The sequence below is a fragment of the Talaromyces proteolyticus genome, assembly GCF_021365285.1.
Source record: "Talaromyces proteolyticus strain PMI_201 chromosome Unknown BGW36scaffold_26, whole genome shotgun sequence".
In the NCBI taxonomy this organism is placed as follows: domain Eukaryota; kingdom Fungi; phylum Ascomycota; class Eurotiomycetes; order Eurotiales; family Trichocomaceae; genus Talaromyces; species Talaromyces proteolyticus.
Genome location: NW_025764302.1, coordinates 1 through 11,383, shown reverse-complemented (window position 1 = coordinate 11,383; position 11,383 = coordinate 1). Strand labels below are relative to the sequence as shown.

At 46.0% G+C, this 11,383-nt stretch overlaps 4 protein-coding genes across 4 annotated transcripts; 1 reads left to right on the top strand and 3 right to left on the bottom strand.

The window, feature by feature from the left end:
• Nucleotides 1–12: 12 nt before the first annotated feature.
• Nucleotides 13–1,508, top strand: BGW36DRAFT_392474 (ferritin-like superfamily; the record flags this gene model as incomplete). The annotated part of the gene is made up of 5 exons (XM_046217699.1): nt 13–132; nt 213–223; nt 262–334; nt 388–544; nt 598–1,508. Coding segments are annotated over 5 exons (966 nt in total), but the record flags the coding sequence as incomplete, so codon positions are not given.
• Nucleotides 1,509–2,029: 521 nt separating this feature from the next.
• Nucleotides 2,030–3,200, bottom strand: BGW36DRAFT_392472 (uncharacterized protein). Its single transcript, XM_046217698.1, has 2 exons — nt 2,532–3,200; nt 2,030–2,459 (listed from the first exon to the last, which is right to left on the bottom strand). Exons 1-2 carry the CDS (start codon nt 3,174–3,176, stop codon nt 2,040–2,042), a joined length of 1,065 nt encoding a protein of 354 aa, XP_046065111.1. The 5' UTR covers nt 3,177–3,200; the 3' UTR covers nt 2,030–2,039.
• Nucleotides 3,201–3,903: 703 nt separating this feature from the next.
• Nucleotides 3,904–6,480, bottom strand: BGW36DRAFT_392471 (SNF2 family N-terminal domain-containing protein; the record flags this gene model as incomplete). Its single annotated transcript, XM_046217697.1, has 1 exon — nt 3,904–6,480. A coding segment is annotated over one exon (2,577 nt), but the record flags the coding sequence as incomplete, so codon positions are not given.
• Nucleotides 6,481–10,693: 4,213 nt separating this feature from the next.
• BGW36DRAFT_434233 (uncharacterized protein) lies at nt 10,694–11,046 on the bottom strand (the record flags this gene model as incomplete). The annotated part of the gene is made up of 2 exons (XM_046221389.1): nt 10,694–10,836; nt 10,920–11,046. The coding sequence occupies 2 exons, from the start codon at nt 11,044–11,046 to the stop codon at nt 10,694–10,696; spliced, it is 270 nt and encodes an 89-aa protein (XP_046065109.1).
• Between the last annotated feature and the right edge of the window lie 337 nt (nt 11,047–11,383).

Here is an 11,383-nt window from a genome sequence, read left to right as displayed (position 1 = left end):
CTGCCATGGAGAAAGCCTGCCCGTGCAGGAAGCTCCCAAGGTAGCTTCTGTATCAAGGAGACCGAGGCCCACGAGCCTCTCCTCCAGGAGAATCCTCACCGATTCGTCCTCTTCCCCATCAAGTATCACGAGGTGAGTGCCAATGTCGACGCGTCGCGCGTAAAGTGGTTTCTGCGCGTTGAATCGCAGTGAAACTGACGTGTTTGTTATAGATCTGGCAGATGTACAAGAAGGCCGAAGCCTCCTTCTGGACCGCCGAAGAATTGATCTCTCGAAGGATTTGCACGACTGGAACAACCGTCTCAATGATGACGAGCGTTACTTTATCTCCCACGTCTGGCTTTCTTTGCCGCGTCTGACGGCATCGTGAATGAAAACCTGGTTGAGCGCTTCAGCGGCGAGGTTCAGATTCCTGAAGCTCGCTGCTTCTATGGATTCCAGATCATGATGGAGAACATTCACTCCGAGACATACTCTTTGCTCATTGACACCTACATCAACGAGCCCAAGCAACGTACCTACCTGTTTGATGCTATTGATAACAGTGAGTTGATTGATGAATGCTGCTATTTGGGGTGGTTAAACTGATGGATATAGTTCCTTGCATTCGCAAGAAGGCTGACTGGGCTCTTCGCTGGATCTCCGACAGAGAATCCACATTCGCTCAGCGACTGGTTGCATTCGCTGCTGTTGAGGGTATTTTCTTCTCTGGCTCATTTGCGTCCATCTTCTGGCTGAAGAAGCGCGGCTTGATGCCTGGTCTTACTTTCTCCAACGAGTTAATTTCCCGTGACGAGGGTCTTCACACTGACTTTGCCTGCTTGCTCTTCTCTCACCTCAACGTTCGCCCAAGCCCTCAGGTGGTTGAGAATATCATTATCGATGCTGTTTCAATCGAGCAGGAGTTTCTGACGGACGCGCTTCCTTGCGCCCTGCTCGGCATGAACTCTAAGCTAATGTGCCAGTATATCGAGTTTGTTGCCGACCGTTTACTCGTTGCTCTCGGCAACAAGAAGTACTACAACTCCACCAACCCCTTTGACTTCATGGAGAACATTTCCCTTGCTGGCAAGACCAACTTCTTCGAGAAGCGTGTTGGTGACTACCAAAAGGCTGGTGTCATGAACAGCACCAAGAAAGACAAGGAAGCCGAAAAGAAAGAAGACAATGCTGGCGGTCTTAGCTTCGATGAAGACTTTTAGACCTGAAGCACTCTTTCTTGAAATTTTCTTACGGATATCAGCGGGCTGTACATGGCGTTGTCTCATTTTCTTTGTAAACGATTTGCTTTGCTTTTCTTATGTCATACCTCGATGAGCTCAATACACGGGTCCGGCGGCGTTAGTTAGGATTTTGTCTTGCATTTTATTATATGCCCGGTGGTTCTTGTGTGACTGTAATTAGCATTAATCCCAATGTGGATTTGGATATGTGAACCACGTGGACCATGTAGGGAATATCAATTGATAGTATATTACATCTATATACAGACATATTCGAAACCTCCACTCTTTTACTCTGTTTAATTAATTCTACCACGTCATGTCAAATCCCCCAGCCATCGGCCATTCTCTTCTCAGTGGGACTTGCTCCATTCATTATCCATCAATTGATGTGTTGAGCACATTCTGTGACTAGCACGGCGGACACGTGATTGCGACCTGACACACCGGTTTGAGTTAGCATCGTTCACACGCGTGGGAGATTGACTTGGTTGGTGAGCTGTGCTTCCGGCGCGTCGCATGGCTATGCACTATTATGAGCAGTCGCCAAAACTAACCACCCTGTCAACAGTCCGCGAGACGCTTGGCCATGCGGGAACTGTTCACGGGCAGGGGCAGAAACAAGTTCTAACATCCGAGTAGAAAGTCTTCATTTTACCTGTGTTACGGAATCTAATACCAGGAAAGACGTCGGTACGACACACGTCGCTAATATCATATGCCTAATTGATAAGCGTTTGACAACTGCCGACGAAAAGGAACTCCTACTGCCGGATTAGTTAACAGGCTAGCACATTATTATCTCAGCTCTAATTATCAAATATCTTCTTGAAATAAAAACGGAGTATTATGATGAGTACATGTTCCCTCTACATTCACCAGCCCTCTCAAAGGTTCAAACATGCGAGCCCATTCCTCAGATAACATCCAGTTTTCATATTGATATATCGCAGCGTCGAACTCTGGGTCTAGAAATAGCTCTCCTGATACCGTTGTATGCACAAACTCTTTGTTGGTTGGCCACTGAAATCGGATACATTGTATGTACAAGTGGGCGGAGTGTCGAATATCCTGGTCTGCTAAATCTGCGCAAGAACGAATCGTCAAGTAATCCCTCAATCTCGGCCAAGGGAGAAAATCAATAGACAATGGATGAATAATTGAATTCTGGATTTCTGTCGGGCAAAGCCACCCTGGAATATCCTGATAGGTTTGTTGTACAGGATAGAGACGCCACTGACAATAGTCAGCTCACTAGCTATCGAGAGAGAGAAGGGGATAATAATGATGATTGTGATGAAGCCTTACACGTAATAATCGGTACATTATCATACAGAATGCTAGAAGAGAATGAGCATTCGTGGGCCGGACCTGATAAAAGAATGATCCCAATATTTGGATCACCCGATTTTTGCTGGTGGCTGGTCGAAATATATCTATCAACGATGGAGTTCGCGGCAGATGTGTTATCCTTGAAAAATCCATACTGGTTGCAAGGAGGATGTGCGAATTATATAGGACTGAAAAGGTGGAATGCTCCAAGCACACGGATTGTATTTTATGATCGACGCCACACCGGCAATCAACTCGAAATAGTCCAGGCTTTGGGATTGGTGCCGGAAGATCCTGGGTCAGCTGTGGTGTGTTCCACATTGATAGGCTCGTAGATTCTCTAAAGTTGGCAGCGGCACAAAAGATTTGCTGGACACTGGAAGACTCGTCTCCGTCGGTATGCAGCACAGCATTTAGAATTCGTAGCTGACTATATGCTGACTCCCATAAATATTGAAGATTCTTTAAAGGGGTTTTCGCAAGCTCTCCGTGTACATCCTGACGTGTTTCGCAATCTTGTCGTTTGCATGATAATTGTAATTCCCTGAGACCGCGCTCCTTCAGGCAACCTTCATTCTCCATAGTTGGACTTCGACTGTTTCGTTCAACCTTAGAAGGCATCAGTACAGTGAAATCAGATATTATTACAAGAGGACCTACGATGCGTATTTAAGTGCCGACGCGGGGTCACTAGTACGATAAACTAATCTTGAATCGTGACATTTTATGGGGACAGTCCCAAATGCGGGGTAGATACAAACTATTCCATTATTCCATTTAGTACTAAACCTAAAGATCTGCTAACGTTTCTACACCTTAAAGAAATTGTGAATAATTTTGAATATTCAATTTGGTGGTTCAACCATTAGTGCTCGCTCTTTGGGCTTAGAAAATTAATTTCAACTTTCTGTCGTTGGATCTAAGTAATAGTCTATAGAGTTTAATAGGCTACTGGGAGTGCAGAAGCCATTTTGATCCGTGCTTCTGAAACTACAAATGAAACAAATCGTATCATCTAGTTATATTGAAAGAAATAAAGGGGGGGTTCGCCCCACTACATGTAGGCTAGAAGGTCGATCGGATCTAATGTACCGAGATAGTAAACCGGAGCAGAGCCCACAGTGGTATTCCAGGAACGCATCGAACGTTAAACTCAATAGATCTTGAACCCACTAACATACTATATCCTAGAATTTGTAATCCATTATAAGCGAATTTGGATGCGGGACTATTTCTGTACATAAAAAGACATCCAAACCCAGACTATAGCTCTATGTACAACAGTAAACGTTTCGATGTCAACTCTGTGGGTATCTAAAAGAGATCTTCACTAATCAAATAGCACATATCACTCAAACAGGAGCTTCAGCTCCTCAATCCGATCCTTCCTGCGATCATCCTCCGTGCCATCGCCGCCAACGCGTAGACCAAGTGAACCCGCGATATTCATTTTGCGTTCCTGGACGCGGAGCATGCGGACTTCAATTGAATCCTTGACTACGAACCGCGTCACAGAAACCTCTCGCAACTGGCCCATACGATGAACACGATCGATGGCTTGCGCCTCGACCGCAAAACTCCACCACGGATCCATCATGAATACATTATTGGCTGTTGTTAGATTCAATCCCACGCCACCGGCGCGAAGGCTGATGAGAAGGATGTTGTGAGTAGCCGGTGGGTTGGTGGGTTTCTTTGAATCCTCGAGACTAGCGATGTCGTCTTCTAGGTTCATTTCCTCTTCGTAAATTTCTGTGCGGTTGAACTGGCGGAGGACTTCTGCTCGAGCCTTTTGGGGCATTGAGCCGTCGAGTCGCAGGAAGGAGATACCGGCTTTGCTGAGCTGGGGGCCGATTAGGTCTAGGAAGGATGTGAATTGAGAGAAGACCACAGATTTCGTGTTTCGGGGTAGTTTTAAGAGGTGTGTGATCAACGCATGTATCTTTGCAGACGTGTGGGCAGAAGGCGACAAGGGGTATATGCGTCGCAACGATATCTTTGGCGTAGGTTCTGAGGAAATCGGTGGTGTACTGCTGACAATATGGTTTTCGTCTGGAGTACTATTGGGTGAATGATGACGAATGACTTCGAAGATATCCTGCCGCGTAACTGGGGCGCGACAGGAGAAACACCGTGGGAGCTCGCCCTTGTCAGTTTGATGTCGAATGTAATTCTCAAGGCACTTTTTGCAGGCGCTGTGCCAGCAGCCTGTAACCGCTGGTTCTATCAGAGGCTCCTCCGAGCAGATGGGACATTCCCCACTGGTATCACTTTGAATCTGTCGCAAAGCATGCGTCGTAAAACGCGCCATGGAGCCTTGTTCTCCATTCGCGTTAACTGAATTGGTTGCTTTTGTAAATTTATTAATTAACTCCTGCAAATCCATATCATCTTGATATTCATTAAGAAAATCCGCTGTTGCTGCCGCATCTTCTTCTTCAGCAACTATTGCCTTATTTCTAGTAAGAATTGGATGACAACAGGTTTGACGAAGCCGCAAGATTTGAGCGAATATGGTAGAGTAAGATTTCAGCAGAGTGCCAGCTTCGATGTTATCGTTAAAGGTTCTTTTCGCTCGGCAATAGATCAAGTCATAAATCTCCCGCTCCTCCTGCGAAAGCTCAATCTCTTCAATCTTGACGGTCCGGGGAGGAAGAGGAACCAATGCTTCACCCTCAGGTGTTTTCATTGTCTTAGTTCGACGTAAGACAAGAGGTTCGAGGACCGTTTGCACAACATTCAATGCACGTATGTAGTCTTTCGATTCGAATGGCACTGTAATGAAGGTCTTCCAGAAAGAAAAATTGCTCCACGGCTCGACCTTTAGAAAGCGGACCAGACTGAAAAGATCCTCAAGCCGATTAACGATAGGCGTACCAGTCAATACCCATCGATGAATAGTTTTGAGTTCGTAACATGCTCGTGCAGACTTGGAGCGTCTGTTCTTAATCAAATGGGCTTCGTCAAGGATGATTCTGAAGAATTCGAGAGCAAAGAGCCCCATATGGTTACGAGCATATTGTGGTTGGGCAGCGTAATTTCGAAATTCCGACAGGACAACACCGTAGCTGGTTACAATCACATTTGGAGCATTAGCTCCGTTTTGTCTTGAACAAACTGTTCTGAGGTCCATCGTTCTATCTGTGCCATAATAAACGAACGTTTTCAGCGTTCCAGGTGCAGATGCTTTTTGGGCCTCGCTTTCCCATTGCGCAAGAAGGGATGTCGGTGCCACTACAAGAGTTGTATAAGGAGCCGGAGTGACACCGCTAGACGTGGTGGAAATATGCTGTGGTTCAATAGTCGCCGTATAATTATCTGGGGTTATTCTGTTCGTATGGACTAGACTCATCATTTCAATGGTTTTCCCCAGTCCCATTTCATCTGCTAAAATACCTCCCAGGCAATGTTGCTTCTGGACGGGGAAGTCCAAACTGAGCTCCCCAGAATAAGGATTCACGTAAAAGAAATCTTGTTGCTCAACACACGGTAGAACTTTATCATCCACATCTTTCAATGGCCACTTGTACTGTTCCCATAGAGGATGCATTGATGATTGCCTACCAGATGTCGTATCTCTTTCCTTGGCAAGCATCCAGTGCAAAGCTTGTTTTTGATATTTTCGAAGGTTCATGGCAAATGTCTCTGCAGGTTGAGCTTCAGGCGTATTGAAATCAAAAGACTGGGCTTTTTTGTAGAGAGTATCGAGATGATCTTCTTCCAATTCGGCAGACTCTTCATCTGGCGAGGAATCCTCCATTTCAGTAGCTTCCCTTGGTTTGTCTTTCTTCTTTTCATGGACTTCAGAGATCTCTGCGGCACGAAGCAGCCCATCTTTCTTATGCTTTGCGGTCGTTTCTGTGGTGGATGTTGGTAGAAGGCCAATTTCATCAAAAACCTTGATTAAAGCAATTTGACGTAGTCGCGCTCTTCCGTGCTCTCCTGCTGCTCAAAGAAAGTAATTGACCTATTATCGTCCATATTTCGAAACGTGTCTGGCCTGAAAGCTTCGTTTTTGATGTAACAGTGTAACTGAAGGTAGATAGTATCGTTAACTCTCACACGGTCGGGGGCATAGACACAGACACCCTCGAAATCACAAATCTTTTGATCAATCAGTGTTGAGACCCATTCGGCGGTTTCCGCGGCCGATCTCTTCACCTCGTAAATTCACAAACCGAGTCAAAACATCCACTTTCTGGTTCGGAAGCAGCCTTCCCCCTCGTCCTATTGTTCGAAGCTTCGACCTTTCTATTCTAACCTTTTGGTTGTGACAAATTACATTCAGTCCACTTCTTGTAGCCCAGCCGCCTACGCCCCAATGTATCTTTGGCGAGGCATATGTTTAAGAATCACCTCGGCTCCTTCAGGTGGCGACCATTCCGGAAGACCATGAGTGGATGCAATTTCTGGTGACAGGAGGATTCGAGCGTTGCTCTCAGCCCTATTTGAGGACTCCCCCGGTTCGATCTGGTCTGGCTGGTCCGGCTTCGACGGAGGAACTTGTGGAGGGTTTGCGGGTATTGTTTTATAGGATCCGTCAAAATACATATTGATTGCCTTTCCATATTATCCCCCGCAGCCCGTCGAATTTGTGTAATCGTTGTAAGTGGAACGTCTCCTCCTACAACACTGGAGAAGAGAGCAGAGTCGAAACTGTCTACTGTCTGATTTTCGGACTGAGCGCGAATATCTGCTTGCCAGGTATCATCAATAGTCTCTATTAGACAAGTTTGAGATGGAAGTGGGCGAATCGTCTGCTCTGATTGCGGTTCCGTTTCTGCCTGTCCAACGGTTTCTGTACTATGATGCCCGTCAACAAATGATTCCAAAGCCATATATGGTTGGGTTTTCGGTTGGTGTGCCTGGTTAGACGCGTCTTGTACGATGTAGCTGCTCTGTTCGGACTTTTGAGATTGGGGGTCTGTTCTTCATCTTCGACGAAGAAGCGGCGCTTTTTCGCGGGGCGTTCATCGTGTTCCGTTCTGTCCTCATTATGAGGAGTGATCCCATGCCCCATTATCTGCGACGTCAGAGGCATAGTGTGCTGAAATAAAATGCAGGGTTGTAAAGTTGGAATGGCAGATTTCAAGTTAATTTACCTGGTTTGGGAGACGCGCCGGGAACGCGAGACCCGCAAGGCTGGATGGACTAACGTTATTTGGAGAAAGGGGAAAATCATCAACACTTTATACTTGGATGATCATTAAATCTTTTATACTCATTGGAAATGCCTTACGTCTTCTATAGTTTCCATTTTCAAGGGAAATTATGCAGGGCCACGTGAATTGCTGGTACTGCATGCAGATGATCTTATAGGGTCACTGAATGCATTAATACTTCTTGGGCAACAGAACAAAAGCCGATTACAAAAGCGGAGGGGAATTAAGAGACAAGCAAACATATGAGGTGTTTTGGATTATAATCTTATCTTAATAGACCGATCCACGTACAGACAATTGACCATTTTAGATTTTAAACATTTCAAACCAAAAGAAATGCACGCCTACTCAAATTATCCCATGAGATCCTTTCGCAAAACCTAAACGATGTTCTCTTCTTCAATTTTCAGAAGTATTTCTGCCGCTGCCAGACGTTGATGTCGAGCTGGAGAAGAAATAGAAGGAGGCGTTTTTAGGGACATGCGGCTGGTTGAGGAGTTTCGAGGAATATATTACTAGAGCAGACATTGCTTCCTTGCTCGGATAAATAGTATTCCAAGAAAAATGTTAAAATATCAAAAAATAATTAGGAATAGCAAATCAAATGTATAAAGTAATTGCTGTATTCTGATTGGCTGTGTGCGCAGCTGGAGAAATGGGCGCTAGTCCCGATCTTCCACTCTTGCAGATAAAATAATCTCCAAATGACTTCACCAGATGGCAACGAGCAGTTGATAGCTAGTCTAGAATTGGGATTCATTCATTTAATAAGAGTAAGACAAATACTTTCTCTTCCAAATTCGTTGCTCCTATTCATTGCGACTACTAAGGCGGATTGCTGCCATGCAACATTGATCGAAGCTTCGTCTGGCGACAACATCAGCTCCATCAACAGGCCATCTCAAGCATGTCAGCAACGACGAAGCCCTACCGGCTTGTCAGACACTGCGTCTGCAGTTTGTCAAGAAAACACCACAACAATGTCAACGACGAGCATTCTCGCGGTCCTATACACATCGTTCTGCAGCTTCAGATGCTGAGGATTCAGCACGACGATACTGCACAGATCTAGTTCGTAATATTCCTACGATTCTAAATATATAATCTATCGCTGACAATTACCTAGAAAATATGACCGCTCTTCCTTCGTTCTTAGTACCTTCATCCCGCCGCAATCACAGACCTTTTATCTCGCCCTGCGCTGAACATCTCCCTGTCATGATCCCCGACACAACATCCACCTACACAATTGGCGGCCTCCAAGCGTGACACGATCACTCGTACATTATCCGGGTCACCACCAAAGGAACCCGTCGCTGTGCTACTAGCAGCTGCCATCGACGACCTGCACACCCGCAGGGCTCAGCAAAGGCATGATATCAACGCGCGAACAATCATTAACAAATGCACCATTCACGAATTATCCGCTCTCGAAACGTACGCAGAAAACACTTACTCCACGTTCTACCTGACCTTGTCATCCTTCCCCTTAACCTCGCTTACGGTCGACCATGTGGCGTCGCATATCGGCAAAGCGCGGGAATATCAACAGTGCTGCGCGGATTACGCCGTTGCGTTTCCCCCGCCGCCCAGCCATCATGCGAACCAGACGGAGGCGTTGAGCGGGGTCGAGGGCAGGGCGCGGTGACATTCTTGGCATCAGCAGCAGGCGAAGACATATACCGACAAGCGCCGACGCTCCGGGGTTGAAAGATGCTGGGTGCGACTCGCGCGATCATTGATCAGATGCTCACGAATTTGCGAGAGGGCAGGATGTTGGCATGACTTTGAACATCAGGCGAGAAGCCATGAGCATGCGAATCAGCATGAGAAACAGAACCAGCCGTCATATCAGGAGAGAGAGAGGTTTGGGCTTTGATGCTATACCTACACAACTGTGGCTGACAGGCTTGAAAAGCTTGATTCGATATACTAAGCTTCTGCGATCGGACTGGAGACTTCCCTGAAAGCGTACGCACCGGAATAAGTCTTTTAATGTCTAATTATTAGATATGTATAATATTGTATACAATGAATATATACACCACATATAAACGCTTATCATACAGAGTGACATGCCAATCTAAGCCATTCCACGCCGAGTAAACAGCCAATATCAATTAATACAGAGTCCAGAAAGTAATCAGTTAATCCCGCTTCTCTCCTTGCCTGCCTGTGCTTTCGCGAACTAATAAACAGTCTTTTCTGTGCAGTCTTGAAGAAGTACCGTCCGATCATATCACGCCTACAGCCATGAAGTTAGTTTGTTACGAATACCATATCCCTATAATAGCTTACATTAGAAAAAAGGTGACTACTACCACAAACGGCACGGCTATCTGCCAGAAGTATCTAAATCAACGTCAGTAACAGAATCTTTTGAAAGTGAAATGGCAATGCATACGCATCACTGTGCTGCTGAACTCCTGTAAAACGCACAAAATTCATCCCAAAATATCCCTACTATGTATTAATTATAGTTCATGTCTTGTGGCTGAAATCGTACGTACCGTCAAGAATGTTAATGGAAGGAATAAAGTTACCAAGCTCAGCTGTTTCATACTCTCGTTCTGATAGGCCCCTGTAAATACAACACAATATTAGACCGTTAAGTATACTCTTGCCAGTTCAATGCACCTACCGATTGTGTGAATATCAGATCAATCATGTTATCCGCCGATCTCCTCATTTGATCGTAGCCTCTCTCGTACAATGCCAATACATCACCGAGTAGTATGGCACATAGCGCTAATCGTAACCGTCGAGCCACCAAGACTCTTCAAATTCGGGGTCGCCGTTCCAATATAAGCTGTATTCTCTCCAATAAACGATGTCGAGCGGTTGACCTAAGACTCCAGGAGTCTGAACTGGCTGTGAGCGGTGGTCTCGTAGCGCATTTATGACCCGACAACGGCTGCATGGTATTGCGTAGTACTGAGATCTCAGACGTCAAGACATATAGACTCTTGGATTGATCTATACTGGGTCAGTCAGAACCGCAACCTCCAGGTCTCCAATTGCGTCCTGGTAGGCTAAAGTCACGGGGATGGCGAGGTCGATAATAGCATCGAGAATTGCCTGTACGCAGCTGGCGTCGCAGGATTGTCGTAGTATTGTCTCTGGAGATTTCAGTCGCTTCACGATCGGCGCTTCTACATCACTAGCGCTTGCATCAAAGAAGGACAAAACGGTGTTATCGCACCCAGGAAAATCGATACTTGCTCCAAGGTCACCCCCAAACCCTGAGAAGCCAGAACCGCATGGCGCTCCATGAATTCGATCCGCTCTTCATTCGGTCCGCCTCTGAACCGTTGCAGTGTGCGCGGCATGGGCGATTTCCCCGCGTGATCGTTTTGAAAGGAGTTGTATGACGAGGCCTTGCCAATGTCTTTATTTCTATTCTTCTCTGACGATTTATTATACTTCTCCTTACCACTCACCCGCCAACTTCGCGGAAGAGCAAATCTTGGAGCGCAGCTTTGATAACATGCCACTTCCTGCGCCGCACCGTGACCTGGGGATAATATCATCCGAATCTGAGTCGGTATTATACTGCGAGTCCTTCTCCTCGTCATTCTCGTCACACTTGTGATCATCGTGCGAAAGCTTGATAACAACGACAATACAATATACGCATGATCCGAATACCAGTCCACCTTGGTCCAT

Bases quoted from the DNA above. Each gene is read 5' to 3' on its own strand.
- BGW36DRAFT_392472 (XM_046217698.1), bottom strand. From the start codon at position 3,176: ATGCCTTCTAAGGTTGAACGAAACAGTCGAAGTCCAACTATGGAGAAT. The intron at 2,460-2,531 runs GTAAGGCTTCAT...GACTATTGTCAG, and splicing joins TAATGTACCGATTATTACGT to TGGCGTCTCTATCCTGTACA.